This window comes from Chelon labrosus (genome assembly GCF_963514085.1).
Source record: "Chelon labrosus genome assembly, chromosome: 21".
NCBI classification, from domain to species: domain Eukaryota; kingdom Metazoa; phylum Chordata; class Actinopteri; order Mugiliformes; family Mugilidae; genus Chelon; species Chelon labrosus.
The window spans coordinates 2230557-2246892 of record NC_140354.1 but is presented as its reverse complement, the minus strand read 5'-3'; the positions used below and the strand labels follow the sequence as shown (position 1 = coordinate 2246892).

At 41.6% G+C, this 16336-nt stretch overlaps 1 protein-coding gene across 1 annotated transcript; it reads left to right on the top strand.

The window, feature by feature from the left end:
• Positions 1-10025: 10025 nt before the first annotated feature.
• LOC311506637 (uncharacterized protein) lies at positions 10026-16336 on the top strand. The gene is made up of 4 exons (XM_084570678.1): positions 10026-11398; positions 12706-13299; positions 13388-13507; positions 13828-16336. The coding sequence occupies exons 1-4, from the start codon at positions 11382-11384 to the stop codon at positions 14804-14806; spliced, it is 1710 nt and encodes a 569-aa protein (XP_084426804.1). The 5' UTR covers positions 10026-11381; the 3' UTR covers positions 14807-16336.

Below are 16336 nucleotides of genomic sequence, written 5' to 3'. Positions count from 1 at the left end.
AAGCAAGAAGGTTTAAGAAGATTAAGCTGGGAGACCATCAAGCAAGTAATTAAGTTAATTGATATCAGGTCTGTAACATGATTCGCTATAAAAGGGATGTCTTAGAGAGGCAGAGTCTCTCAGAAGAAAAGATGGGCAGAGGCTCTCCAATCTGTGAAAGCATGTGTAAAAAGATTGTGGAATACTTCAAAAACAATGTTCTTTGATGTCAAATAGCAAAGGCCTTGCAACTTTCATCATCTACAGTGTATAACATCATCAAAAGATTCAGAGAAACCGGAGATGTCTTTGTGCGTAAGGGACATGGCCAAAGACCTTTATTGAATGCCCGTGGCCTTCGGGCCCTCAGACGACACTGCATCACTCATCGGCATGATTGTGTGACTGACATTACTAAATGGGCCCAGGAATACTTCCAGAAACCACTGTCAGTTAACACAATCTGCGGTGCCATCTTCAGATGCCGACTAAAGCTCTATCATGCAAAAAGGAAGCCATATTTGAACATTGTCCAGAAGTGACGCAGTGTCCTGTGGGCCAAGACTCATTTGAAACGGACTGTTTCAAAGTGGGAAAGTGTTCTATGGTCAGACGAGTCCAAATTTGACATTCTTGTTGGTAATCACGGACACCGCGTCCTCCAGGCTGAAGAGGAGGGAGACCTTCCAGCGTGTTATCAGCGTTCAGTTCAAAAGCCAGCATCTCTGATGGTATGGGGGTGCATAAGTGCATATGGTGTGGGCAGCTTGCATGTTTTGGAAGGAACTATGAATGCTGAAAGGTATATAAAAGTTTTAGAGCAACATATGCTCCCCTCCAGACGACGTCTATTTCAGGGAAGGCCTTGTGTATTTCAGCAGGACAATGCAAAACCACATACTGCAGCTATTACAACAGCATGGCTTCATCAGAGAAGAGTCCGAGTGCTGAACTGGCCCGCCTGCAGTCCAGATCTGTCGCCTATAGAAAACATTTGGCGCTTCATTTAACGAAAATACGTCAAAGACGACCATGAACTTTTCAGCAGCTGGAAACCTATATCAGGCAAGAATGGGACCGAATTCCAACACCAAAACTCCAGAAACTCATAACTTCGATGCCTAGACGTCTTCAAACTGTTTTGAAAAGAAGAGGAATTGCTACACCATGGTAAACACGCACTGTCCCAACTATTTTGAGACCTGTAGCAAGCATCAAATATGAAATGCGCTCATTTTGTGCATAAAATTGTAATATTTCTCAGTTCAAACATTTTTTATGTTATTTATGTTCTGTTGTGAATAAAATATTGGCTCGTGTGATTTGAAAGTCTTTTAGTTTTCATTTTGTTCAAATTTAAAGAACGTCCCAACTTTTCTGGAATTCGGGTTGTACTACAAGAGCCATGTTGCAGGGGTTTACAATAATGCCATTCCAGCCCAAAATCAGTGGTTTAGTACAGTTCCTTACAACTTGAAGAGCATGTGTCATTGGCTTGTGAACAATACTTAAATTGACTAAGATTGAGTCAACAGAGTCCAGAGGGTCACCTGTGACACCAGTGAGAGGAACAAAGTGTCTCACAATGGGCTTCTTGTGGAGAGCAGTTGTAGACATCCTAAAATCCTCACTAATAACAGAAATGTCTGCTCCGGTGTCAACAAAAGCATGTACCACAGTGTCCTCAATGATAACTGACACATATCTTTTTGACATATTGATTTCAGTTAAACTGTCTCTAGTAGAGTCAATAGGTGGCACATTACTTTCCTTATGGGCCTGGATAGAGTCAGTAGCTGACAATTGGCCCTCATTGTCAACTACTTGTAGTTTACCTTGTTGGTGTGAGAAGGAGAATGGAACCGTACATGTCCAGGACTTGGAGAGCGATGAGAGACATGTCTGTCCTCATGGCGTTCAGGAGAGCGGCCACGCCTTGTGTAGTCTCTGGGTGATGGGCTGTAACCACATGCATGTCGCTCAGACGATCCAGAACGAGTGTGGGAATCCTGTCTTTCGTACCGGTCCCTTTCATGCTTTGGAGGTCTGTAGGAAGTATCACGAGCTGAGTATCAATCATAGGAAGAGTCTCTATAGTTGTTCCTTTCTGAGGAGTAGTAGGAGACTCCGCTGATGAGATCTGTAGTCTGATGAGCCACGTCTTGTGTCTTGTCGCTGGCGTTGCACCTCTAGCTGTAACTGCTCAACTCTTTCTGAAAGTGTCTCCAGTGTCCTCTGCATTTTTCAGAGATCATCTGAGGTGGCAGAATGGACACCGTGAGAAGTTGAAGATGCAGGAAAGTGAGTGGGTACCAAGGGAGGGACAACAGATGCGACAAGTGCTTGAGAAAAACACTGCAGAGTATTTGGAGATGAAAACACCCTGCTAGCTTGATGAGCGTTCTCAATCTGTTGTGCAAACCGAAGAGCAGATTCCAGTGTCGTCACACCATGTTCATGACAACGCAGCTGAAGGTATGGTTCAATTCCAGCAATGAAGCGTCAAAATTTAAGATAAGATAAGAAAAACTTTTATTCGTCCCACAATGGGGAAATTGCAGTTTGCAACAGCATGCAGAAATGATATAATAATAGATATATATATATTGCACATATTAGGAGTGCTCGTTGTGGAGCCTAACAGCAGCAGGAAGGAAAGACCTTCTGTATCTTTCCTTCACACATCGAGGGTGAAGCAGTCTGTCACTGAAGCTTCTCCTCAGTCCTGTCAGGTCACCGTGCAGGGAGTGGGACTCATTGTCCAGCATGGAGGACAGTTTAGCCAGAACTCTCCTGTCACCCACCTCCCTCACTGAGTCCAAGGGGCAGCCCAGGACAGACCTGGACTTCCTGATGATCTTATCCAGCTTCTTCCTCTCCCTCTCTGTGATGCCACTGCTCCAGCAGACCACTCCATACAAGATGGCTGATGCCACTACAGAGTCATAGAAGGTCTTCAGGAGTGCCCCTTTCACTCCAAAAGACCTCAGTCTCCTCAGAAGGTAGAGCCTGCTCTGTCCCTTCCTATAGAGTGCATCAGTGTGGTGAGACAGCAAAAACTGGAAGTGCCTCACCAGGCAGGCGAGTGCGTGCATTAACATAACTTTGAAAAGTAGACAGATATGCAGTCTGTCCAAAACCAGCCTTCAGTTTTTCTTTTGGTGCGGCATAGTCAGATTTTGTTGCTTCAGTATCTATGCTTCTATCCCAGCAACTAAAAGCAGCACCACCAAGGTGTGTGGGCAGCAGTTTAGCCAAACTGTCTTCATCATAACATGGTGTAGCTTCTACAGCCACTTCAAAACGTCTGCACCATCTTGAAAAGTCCTTTTTCCCATGAAAACATGAGGGAAGTCTCTAACAGCATACTGTGACATAGCATGCAGAGAGTTAGGAGGAAAGGGTAGTTCGTTCCAACCTGTACTTTGACTGGCCCACTGACAGTGACCGCTGTGTCTTATCTTGAAGATGAAACGTCCGACAGAGTCCGTTTTATTCCTCCAGTACACCGACCGAGTCACTAGCTTAGCGTTAGCTTGTAGCAGGAGCAGTCATGAGGAGAGGGGAAAAAAAACATTGCGCCGTCATTTCACAGGCAGTTACTTCGTTAATCCCCGGCAAAACTTTGCAAAAATCGGCAGTCCACAAACCAGTGTAACGCTGGTTATTCTTAGCGTTAACTACAAACTTGACTTTGACTAAATTAAATTAGTTATGGGCTTTGGGTCAAGCAAACGCATGGGACCATTTCTTCAGGGTAGCATGAATACTTTAATGCCGACTCAACAATAGGACAACTGAGCACTCACCAACATGTGATAAATTATATCACTCGGCCCATATTAACCATCACCTATTAAATGCATGGTGTATCCTTAACTATAGTTCCTGTATTGAATTAAGGAAAAGAATACAAATACTTGAATGAATGAAATTATACAAATTCTCTAATAACTTTAAATTTAAAAATAAATCTCATCTTACTATTTTTATTTTTTTTTTTCCAATGGCACGCGATCTACCCGCACAGCTTTCGCGATTTACCGGTTGATCGTGATCGACGTAATGGGCACCGGCACCATCACTGGGAAACCAATTCCATACTTGGATGTTTGGATTTCAGGTGATAAATTAAACCAGACTTTGCAGAAGCACGCCTCTTGAAATTTCAGCATCACAGGTTTTGGAAATTGTTATCAGTGGGTCTTTATATGTTTATATAATACTTTATGTATTGAAATATGTCCACACGGCAGACATGCCCGTGCTGGCTGAGGTTGTTGTTTGCGTCATCGCAACATCCTGTTTTGGCCGTGTTGTTTCAGCGTTAAAAGTCTTTTGGACGAAAACCGAAAATGCACTTTTGGGCCATTTTCTGCCAAATTTTTTTGGTGGCCGAATATTCGGTGCATCCCTATCAATTATTACTTAAGTCTTTTCATGGGTATACTGAGTGCATTTTAAACCTAAAATCATCGCAACACTTTTGGGGAAGATGCCTCCAAATGAGACAGTACATAGTGGATGGGCAGCAATTGCCTTTGAAAACAAAACCAGATTCAACATTTATCCTTAAATTGGTGGCACAAAATTTTACTATATAGATAGATAGATAGATAGATACTACACACACACACACACACACACACACTACCGGTCAAAAGTTTTAGAACACCACACTTTTTCCATTTTTTACTGAAAATTATTCAGTTTAGGGTCTCATTGCACTCTGAAATGAAAAGTTCTTCCCAAGTCTGTTGCAGAAGTTCCCATAAATGTGTGGCACTTGTAGGTTGCTTGGCTTTCACTCTTCTGTCCAGTTCATCCCAAACCAGCTCGATGGGGTTTAAGTCTGGAGACTGTGCTGGCCACTCCATGTTTTCAAGCTTACTCTTTTTTCCTGAGGTAGTTCTGGCATAGCTTGGACTTGTGTTTTGGGTCATTATCTTGCTGTAGGATGAACCTCTGACCAACTAGGCTCATACCAGAGGGTATTGCATGGCGCTGCAAAATGCTGTGGTAGCTGTTTTTGTTCAGGGTGCCTCTCACTCTGTACAAGTCACTGACCCTGGATCCAGCAAAACAGCCCCAGACCATCACACTTCCTCCTCCATGTTTGACAGTTGATGTCACACACTGTGGAACCATCCTCTCGCCTACTCGATGGCGTACAAAGATCCTGCGTGATGAACCGAAGATTTGAAATTTTGATTCACTCACCAGTCCATAATACTTTCTTCCAGTCTTCAGTAGTCCAATGGCGGTGTTTCATGGCCCAGGCAAGCCTCTTTGTCTTATTTTGACATCTTAGCAATGGCTTTCTGTAACCGCTTGTCCAGTGAAGGGGTGCGGGGTCTGCTGGAGCCTATCCCTGCTGTCATCAGGCGAGAGGTGGGGTACACCCTGGACAGGTCGCCAGTCTATCGCAGGGCTAACACAGAGACACAGACAACCATTCACACTCACATGCACACCGACGGCCAATTTAGAATCACCAATGAACCTAGCAAGCATGTCTTTGGATGGTGGGAGGACACGCAGATACAGAGAGAACATGCAAACTCCACACAGAAAGACCCAGTCGGCCCATGGATTCAAACCCCGGGAGGCATCAGTGCTAACTAGGGATGGCCCGATCCGATACTTAGGATCGGTATCGGCCCGATATTGGTCAAAATTTCAGGATCGGATATCGGAAAAAATAACTATAGCCCGTCCGATCCGATACCTAAGCCCAAATGCTCAACTTAATTTTGCGCGACATGCTGTAAACAGAGAGCAGCTGCTGCAAGCGTAAACAGAACCTCGTGACAGTGAATTAGCCTAGCGCTCTTATCATGTCAGCTGTGTGGAGTTACTTTGCACGCAAGGAAGAAAAAAGTAAAACAGCCGAATGCAACTTGTGCAACGCGAGTGTCTCAAGGGGTGGCAGCAGCACCGGACGCAAGTGATTGTGACAGTTATTTAATGTTAGCAGTCACTTAAAGCAGCTGTATGTCCCATAGCAGGGTGCCCATTACGTCGATTGCGATCGACCGGTGCGGGTAGATCGCGTGCCATTGGAAAAAATAAAATGTTTTGGATGTTAGTCTGGCTTAACAATTATCTGTTGCACCTCCAAAACAAACAGCAAGTCAAACGTTCATCTTTATTTATTTCTACTTTATATTTGCAACATACCCTCAGTTCAGCGGCACACGCATCCACAGCCACGCACAACTTCAACCACAACTCAAGACTACCGTCTTTCTTAAAGAGACAGCGCTATTTTTCTAAAGGTGCAGTGCACCAATTTTTCTTGATAAAAATAAAAACAAAGATGGATAGAGCTTTTAACACTGTAGCAACAATTAATATGACTTAGGATACACAGGTAGATCAGTTTGACTTGTTCATTGTAAAAGCAGCTCGCAAGCCAAAGAAGTGTGGGCACCCCTGTCCTATAGTCTTCAATGGAACATTGAAACTAAGTCCATTCTATATCTAGTTTGATATGGGTGTTTTACATACAGTTCAACCCCAGAGGTTACATGTGAAAGAAGAAACATTCAAGTTTGCAGTGATCTGAAGTTTAAATAAAGAGCTTATGGCTTGAGGCACATCGTGGGCTATTTTATTTCTTCCCTTAGGGGAGCAGAATATTTGTTGCACAGTTTGACCATGGTGTTTTTAGATGTCCATATTAAGCAAAGAACATCTATACAAACTATATGTATTATTAACAACTTAACAGAGGAGAAAAGAAGGTATTGGATTGATATCGGTATCGGCAGATACTCCAAATTGCAGTATCGGTATCGGTATCGGACATGAAAAAGTTGGATCGAGCCATCCCTAGTGCTAACCACCTCGTCACAGTGCCGCCCCCTAAAATACATGTCACATCATATTTATTTTGATGGTTTCTGTCATTAAAGGTAGTTAATATAATACTGATGCATACTCAAGTGCCCATTTTTCTGATAAGTTTTCATTTGTAGTTATTTATTGATGCTATAGAAACAGGATGTGACATCATGACTACAAGTTACCATGCCAACCACTCTGTTAAGCCGTCTCTAGGACCGTGAAGTTTGAATAAATAAAAAAATAAAAAAATAAGTAGTGCATAATCCAAAATGTCTTTGTAACTGGTGAGGACAGAGCAGAGCACAGTATTAATCAAATGAAAACGTGAGTCTGTCTAGAGGAAGTGTGTCACTGAGTAGACACGGAAAGCACAGAAACTGAGTGGATACAAAGACGTCACTGAATCATGAGACTGGCTGTTAGCATAAAATAAACTGGAGCAAGCGTTGTATAAAATGTGGATTCAGCAGTAAAAATGTGTCAAAGCTCAGTTGACGGCTGTGGCTCAGTAGGTAGAGTGGGTTGTTCACGAACCAGAGGGTTAGTGGTTCGATCCCCGGAATGTGCCACATGCCGAAGTGTCCTTGAGCAAGACACTGAACCCCCAGTTGCTCCCAGTGCGTGGCACTGGTGTGTGAATGTGTGTGTGCTTGTGTGAGCGAATGGGTAGATGTGTCTATGACTGTAAAGCGCTTTGAGTACCAATAGGTAGAAAAGCGCTATATAAAAGCAAGGCCATTCACCATTTACCATTTGTTTTGTACAGTGTACAGTTAAATGTAAAATTGCCAAAAGGTCAAATGTTGCTGTTACTTCACAAACACATTTTTGGTCTTAACCCAAAAATCTGACTCTAATTGTAACAAATATTATAAAATGATGACATTTTATGTACAAAATGTCAAAGCTCAGCTACACTGTGACACCCTAATATTCTGAAACAGCCCTTATATTAAATTCTAACACAGTCTTTCCTACATATCTCTTTGCAGTTGTTTTGTGTGTTAGTGATAATAAGGTGGAGAAAGTAAGTCACTGAAAGTCACAGGTGTCTGATTCAGCTTATTTAAAGATGAGCACAATATATTGTCAGTATAGCTGACGTTTTGGCACTGCAAATGAAGATGACTCCAGATGGTCTATACATTGGCAAGCAACTAGTAACATGCCCAAATCAACAGTTAGCTACTGCATGTGAGATGAGGGGTTTTTTCATCCTTCACTTCTTTTTCTTCATGGGGAAGTTCACTGACTTTCACTGCAACTATAAAAACCTCAACATTATAGATCATATACCTCCGTAGCACACTGATTCTCTCCAGAACTTCGAAATAAGAGACGGCGACATCTTCCTCATCACATACCCAGACAAAGTCGGGTCAGCGAGAAGAGGCAGCATCATGTTATTTTCATTAGATCCGCTGATCAGCTTTACAATGTTACACATGTCCCCCCACAGGCACCATATGGGCTCAGCAGATCATCATCTCCCTCTGTGAGCTTGACAGCATGCGTGTGAATGAGCATTCAATCAAAATCAAGAAGATGGAGATCCTGGATAGTGAAGACTACGCTCTATGACCTCCTCCTCTCACCTCATCCCACATTCAGTGTCTCCATAGGAGAAAAGAAACCATAGGTTAATACTGTACAGAAATTCAATCCAAGACAATAGAGGTCCAAATGATGTTGAAAAAGCCAATGGTAACCCAGTTTTCTGGATTAATTATGGGAAATATAAGAAAATAGCTATATTGTTGCAATGATGTCAAAGGCATTAAGGATTCATTTTTGCTGTTCAACCCAGGTGGCAATACGATCACTAACCACTAGATGGCATCCTACACTTCTTTTTTGGTGAAGCAAATCCAGAGTAAAGAGCAGTGGCACATTTAACAAGTCCACCACAGCAGTAATTAGACAATAAATGCAATCACATAATTCACAGTTTAAACTACATTACTTACTCTCAAAAAATCAAAAGACAAGATATCGCTGTGAAACTGGATATCTCTGTCATCAGATTACTATCAAGATTCAAGATTCAGAGAGTTTATTGTCATGTGCAGAGTGCGGAAACATGTTTTCCCATACAAAGAAAGTCTTCTTTTGCCATCCACCCAATAAAATAAGCACACACAAATCAGTTTGATATCATGATCTCATGTTGTTTGTTGTCATGTGGATTTGTCAGGCCAAGTTATCCTGATAACTGGGTGAACCTGCAGCTTGAAGCAAACCCCTGAATTTATACTGAAGACTATTTAAAGGACAGCCAAAAAACAGAACTCCTCCCGTCTCCAGTTGTAGAGCAGACATAACTTGACATTCACAACACAGTGGAGCATTAAGCAGCTAAACAGGAATCTAAACACATGATAATCTTGCTCCACTAATGCTGGATGGGTAAATATATGTGTATATATGTGTGGCCTCAGGGTCCGGGAATATCAGCTCAAAAAAAAAAGACAAGAACATCAGCTTCTTCCATGGGAGTTGCTTTATGAATTGAACTTTCATAAGAGAAAGAATGGGCTCTTTGTTTGACCAACAGTTACACAGCTAAAGAACAGAGGAGGGCTGAGTCACGTGATTATCGCCTGAGACAACGGGTTAGTTTCATTTTCAGAGTGTTGAGGAGTGCAGTAGCTGCTGCTAAAGATACTGAACGCAAATGATGATGAACAGGCTGAGGCGGCTGCTCTAATTGTCCCGGGGCAAAATCAAACACAGGTAGCTACTGAATGTATATATACTAGTGTTGTATGAGTGTGACTCTTTTGAGTGTTTGTTCCTTTGTTTTATTCTACTTTCTTTTCTTCTTTTTATTGTTCACTTTTACCCCATCTGCCTAAGGCTGGCCAAGGACAAACGAGATAAACATACATCTGTCATTGACAAATAAATCTGACTAAAGTGTACATGTAGAATCTGATGATGATACAAGTACAACATATAGCTGATGATGTTATATGACAGTTTGAGAATATAAGAGGAATCATAGGCACTTCCTGTTAGTTAGTTAATTTGCATCTCTTTATGGTCATATGAGGGTACCGAGGAGGCAAACTGGGGCCCATGAAAAAAATGAGAAAATAAATAATCCACAATTCCCCCTAATTGTGGTCATTTGGCATCAAATTTAGGTTATTTTCAGAAACCTTTGATGCCCTCACAGGCACAGTCTGCCATCAACAAATTTCCTGACCGTCACATTGCTTTTGGAATCAAAAATTATTATTATTTTTTTAACTAAAGTTCAGAAAACGACACCACTCCTCGTGTCTATTTCCTGCGGTTAGCTATAAAGGTGTTTCTTAACTATCTTCCTCTCTATGTGCCTCAGTTCTCAACCCCCATCCTCCCCATCCCTCTCTTTTCAGATCTTACTTACCAATATTTAGTTGGGTCAAAAGTCTAAAGCAGTATGCTGGTAAAGAATAATCTTGATAAATTGGAAAGAGAATAAACCATCGTAATTTGTAACAGAACAGTGGAACAGCAATTTTTTAAATGCTTTGTCACATTTTGGAAATTTAAAAAAAAAAAAAACACCACGTCCACGTCCTTGTCCTTTGTAATCTAATTCCAGTATTCCATCAATCTTGTATCTAAAACAAATAAAACGTTTAACAGAGGAAATGTGTTTTGACGTGCGTATTCCTGCAGCGCTGAAGGCAAGGAAATCCAGGAAATCCGTTTTGAATAGAGCTGTGCTATGTACCACAGTGTTCACACGAAAGAACTAGTTTAAAGTTCAGTTCCCACAGATAAAAGTGAACTATTTCAAGTTCATAGTTGACATTTTTTAATTTTCACAGACTCCAAAATGAACAGTTCACGTTCATTTTTTTCCCCGTTTTTTTTTTTTTTTTTTTTTTGAAACGAGTTGCTTCGAGGTATTCTTGTTAAATACAAACTCTCACTGACCTGCCCATCCATCCCCAGCCCTTCACTTTTTTCCGCCAGGATCTGTAGGCTACTGCTTTTTTGAATAACATGACTATACTAGGAAACGACTCAACTGTTGTGTAGATCAGCTGCTTCTCTTTCTGCTGCACCAGCCATGTTGGATGATGTAATTCGCACGTCAGCTGACAGCTATCGAAAAACTTTTTTTCTCTTTTTTTTCTTTCTGAATGGGGGCGAACGTTGTTATTTCCCTCCAGCTTGAGCGAAACTCACGTCTACGTTCACAGTTGGAAAAAAATATGAACGCCGTTCACAGAACGTGTTCAATGAACGGCGTTCAGTTCACAGTTCCCAAGAATATGAACGCCGTTCATTGAACACGTTCTGTGTTGGGTGTTCACTGTGTGCCACCCAGCTGGGACTTTTCCAACTGTGCCAGCTTTGTAAACAATAGCTCGCCTTGAACTAGTTAACTTCAGTTATGGGTGTGTCTCAGCTAGGAGAAAGGGAAACGAAACCAATACCTGAGCGCCACACAGTTCTCTACGAAGCAAGGTTTTAGTTGTTTCCTTCTAAGTGTGTCGAGTTGCAGGTAAAGGTGAAACCTCAATAAGGAGCTAAAGACTGCACGAGAGGAGGGCATGATGTCACCAGCAAGGTAAAGTTTGAATGTGTGTCACTTTCTGCAATGAGAAAAGTATAAAGTACTGTGTTCTTTTTAGTAACCTACAACTATTCACCTTGATAATCATAATCATTCTGAGGTGCTATTACTTCTACACTTCACAGTCAGCGATTCTTAGCCAGTGTACAACGCAGTTACAGCTGTACTTGTATATTAATGTTGACATTAAAAGCATGTTATAAGATTTTTACAAGATATTCTCTTCAGAAAAACATCATCTGGTTAGGCTGAACACAAATTCTCACATGGTTTACTTCCAGCAGTGGCGCTTCTGCCAAAACTCTAATAGAGGGCAGTGCTGGCAGTGTCAGACAATGGTCCTGTGATGTCTAATCTGTTCAACTGGTAAATGAATAGGAGGGCAACTAAACACTGGCACATGACCATAATCAACAACTGTTTTTTTTGCTGTTCAGCTCATATAGCAATAGCACCTGCAATTTGGACTTAAAACTATTTTAACTAAAATTAAACTGACTGCTCACAATCATTTGATTCAGTTTAAATTCATTACAAAGCTGCTGAAATATAATTAGCATCTAACCAGAAGTGCAAAGGTTTTTCATGGGTTTCTTCTGTCGTGTCATTAGTAAGCAATAGTAACATAATGCCACTGGCAACAAATTGATATCCTTTTGTTAAATATTCAATCACTGTAGCTACTAATCACCTTTGTAAAAAAAATATCTCATAGTTTACAATATATTCTATAATCCTGCAAATTATTGTTCCCAAACAGTATGTAAAATATTGCCTTAGGACATATGTGTCAAACATACGGCCCGGGGGCCAAAACCGGCCCGCCAGAGGGTCTAATCTGGCCCGCGGGATGAATTTGCGAATTGCAAAACTTACATTGAAGACATTAACTGCAGTTTTTCCAATAAAAGTATTTGCTATTCCTAGGGTTTACACAGATTCAGTAAGAGTTGTGGACATAACACAACACTGAGACCTCGAACTAAACAGAAATTGCATTTCTTTTTGTTAAGAAATGTCCAGTCATTAAATGTAAACATTTTCATAATGTTCTTCTTTGTACTAAAACAAAGGGAAATATTTGGAGGTCTCAGTGTTGACCATGTAAATGGTCTGGCCAGCATATAGAGACAAACTGCAAAAATCAACAGTAAATAAATAAATGCGTGAATAACTCAATACTAGTAATTGTTATTAAAAGTAAATGTAGGAATGAAATAATTTAGTAAAATAAAGTATTTGCTGTATATGTATTGTATTTGTTTTGAAATCTCACAACTGGATTATGCTCTCTCTTACAGAAAGGAACTCCAAGAGGCCTTGTGCCGCTACACCACAGATACTCTCACTGACATCCACACAGTGAGAGGATTCTGTGAGGGGTTCTCTAAATGGATGCTCAGGAGGGACACAGAGTTAGACATGATGAGGGACATCAAAGACAGGGCTGATAAAGTCAGCCTGAACCTTGGTCATGTTTCCCAGTCAGAGGACAAAGGTAAAGCCTTAAAGGAATATATGGAGAGCAAGGTCACACAGGTGACTGCAGACAGCAGACGTGCAGAGCTGGGAAAGGAGCTGGATGAAGTGTTGAAGGATACTCTGGAAGGTCTGGAGAAGCTCCACTGCTTCCTGGATGCAGTGGAGAAGCTGGCTGTCACCTCACTACATGTGTTCAAGGAGAACCAGGTGTTACACCTGCCCAAACAGATCAGCCTTGATCTTGTTGAGGTTGTCATCACTGCTGCACGACTAGTCTGCCCTCTCCTCCTGGAGTTTAAAAGAGATGCAAAAGTCTTCTTCACACCCAAACTTCAGAATGTGGACGTGTTGGCATATCAGCTGGACAGATACATACAGACAGCCAACAGAATCTGTGAGAAGTTGGAGAAAAGGTAGATTGAGTTTTAGATAATACACACATTTTGCACAGTAAACACCTTACTCTGTAGAAAATAAATTCTAACTACAAGTCTTTCACAGCTGCTTTAGTGCCTTCTGTCTGAAGATGACCACAGAAACTGTGGTAGAGCTCCAAGTGGATTTGTCTGAACATGACTCGCAAAGGATGCTTGATCACCTCAATCAGCTTGATGAAATCAGGTGAGTTTTACTGAGGTATATTTTCTACACAGTCTACAAACCTTCCTTCTACATACTGCAGCACCCAGGGAGAAGTTAGGATGATTGCTCAGGGCACCTCAGCCATGGATGCTGGTCGAGGAGGGGTGCAAGCCTTCTGTCCAAAAAGCTGCTTTTCTAACCACTACTCCCCAGCTCCCCCTGCCACCTCTACTGCCACCATGATATGACATCTATAGACTGTCTCAACAATTACCTAATGATTCATGCCGACTTTCTTGTCTCTTGCGCAATGATTTCTAATCACTGATTACACTGCTTTTTATTTTTTCTTCTCTTAGGAAGGACCAGAACTTCCGAATGGTGTTCTTGTTTCAAGAGGTATCATGTTCTGGCTTCATCGATAAGTTTAATGAGCGACAGACCAGGATGCTGCAGTCTCTGAACGAGCTGGAGGAGACTGCTGTTCAGTTAGACAGGATGAATGTGGGGGCAAAGATCTCCAGTGTGGCAGGCAGCTCAGTGGGGGCAGTTGGAGGTGTGCTGTCAATTGTTGGTTTGGCATTAATTCCTTTCACTGCAGGGGTGTCTTTATCTCTGACAATGGCTGGTGTAGGGCTGGGAATCACCAGTGGAGTCAACAGTTTAGTCACCACTGCCACAGAGGTTGGAGTTAATGCTACACAACAGAAGAAAGCCAGGGAGGTCTTTCAGAACTTCATGGAGGATGTGCAGAGTCTCCAAGATTGTGTGGAGGAGGTGACCAACCAAACAATCTCAAGACTAGACCCAAGTGTATTAGATGTGGCCGTGGAAGTAAGCAAAATTGCTTTTAATGTTGGTGCTATTGGAAAGAGTGTAGATTCCATTGTTGATGCTGCCTCTGCTGCTAATCTGTTAAAAAGTGAAGAACTCATTTCCAGTGCAGGTAAAGTGGTAGCTCAGGAAGGACAAGCATTACGTAATGTGCCCAGGGTTGCCTCAGACATCCCAGATATTGGTCAGGCCGCAGCCAAAGGGTCACTTGCCCTCTCCAAGTCAGCCAGAGCTGGTTTCATTGCTCTGAATGCTCTCTTCCTTGGCATGGATATATTCTTCATCTGTAGAGACAGTATCAGTCTGGCCAAAGGCAGTGAGGCTGAAGTTTCACAGTTCATCAGAGCCAGAGCTGCACTTTGGAGCTCTGAGATGGACTCATGGAAGGAGATCCATGATTGTTTGAACAAAGGCCTGCCAACATCAGAGAAAAAGAACGTTGTCCTGGAGACACCATTTTATCAGGAGATGGAGACTGGAAACTCACTGAATCTGATCACGTAGAAACAAAAATCAAAGCGAGCTGATGTAACAGCTGGTATCATTAACTGTATAAATATGGACACAGAAGGTCAAAAGTGAAGCCAAAGCAAGTAAAGCTCCCTCTGATGTCTAGCTGCAGTATAGGTCATAAGCTCCACACCTCCATGTTAGTGGATGGGACTTGGGCCAAACTAAAACAATAAATAGATGTCAAATAATTATTTTTTTAAGGATGATTTCAGATATTATTGGTTGTTAATATAATGCTGATGCATGAAAAGTTTTTCGTTCTACTTAGTTATTAGATGCTATAGAAACAGGATGTGACATCCATCAAGCAATCCGCAGGACTGTGAGAGTAGGAAAAAATAAATAAGTACAGTGTATAATCTAATATTTATTTGTAAGAGGCATTGCAGAGCTCAGTATTGATAAAACGCAAGTGAGTCTGGAGGAAGTGTGGTCGGTTCATTGATATCGCGGCCCCTTATGACTCCACTCACGGACCGTACTGAGCAGACTCTGGCTTCAAACTCGCAAGATGGTGCCGCCTGTACCCCTGGGGAAATGCAAGAAGTGTGGACACGTTGTCCTTATTTATACAGTCTATGGCAGGGGTCTTCAACGTTTCCCAGGCCAAGGACCCCCAAACTGATGAAGAGATGGAGCGGAGACCCCCTACTTATGCAAATGTGTATTTAAAGACATTTAAATTTATGAAAAAAAAAATTTCACGACCCCCCTGCAGTACCTCCGCGGACCCCCTAGGGGTCACGGACCCCCTGTTGAAGACCTCTGGTCTATGGTATTGAGCATGTAACTGTACCTTTGGCCACTATAAAGATCGTTTTAGTACATTCAGTAATGCATACTAGCAGATTAAAATTATTTTTATGTATGCTAGATCTGCAACCATTTCCAATCACTCATTTTGTCAAATAAACATGAGCTTTGATAAATCACCAGTTGCACATATTTAAATATTTCCATTCTAAGGTCTCTGTGCATCCATTTCTTTCACTGGCTGATGTCTAGATTTAGTTATTTTTTATCTTTTTTTTTCAATTTCAGTTAATAATGTACATCAGATCATGATCTATATACTATTCCTGAGCAGACTTGTTTCCAAAGTCGGCATGAAAATGTAACTCACTTTAAGTGAAATTCTTTGTACAGATCACTTCGTGTTCACTAATTAAAAGAATTAACCAAATATGTTTTTGAAAATTTGTCCTCTTTGTCAGAGTGTCATTTGATGATATATGGTATATGAACTTCTGACTTGTGTGCTTTGTAGTTTGGGCTTGACAAGTTTGACTCGTGAGTATAGAGCATGGTCATTCTGGAATTGGAACAGCAGCATACTTAAAATGCATCCTGGGATACCTGGCTGTCCCAAGTCTAAATTACCCTCCATGCATCTTCAATAAAGCAGGTAGGGCAAGTACACATACATGCATTTGGACTGTATTTAGCTGGATTAGTATTTTCAACTGTAACGGTTATTGGTGATGTTTCAAAAGAACACAAATAACACAAACACACAAACCT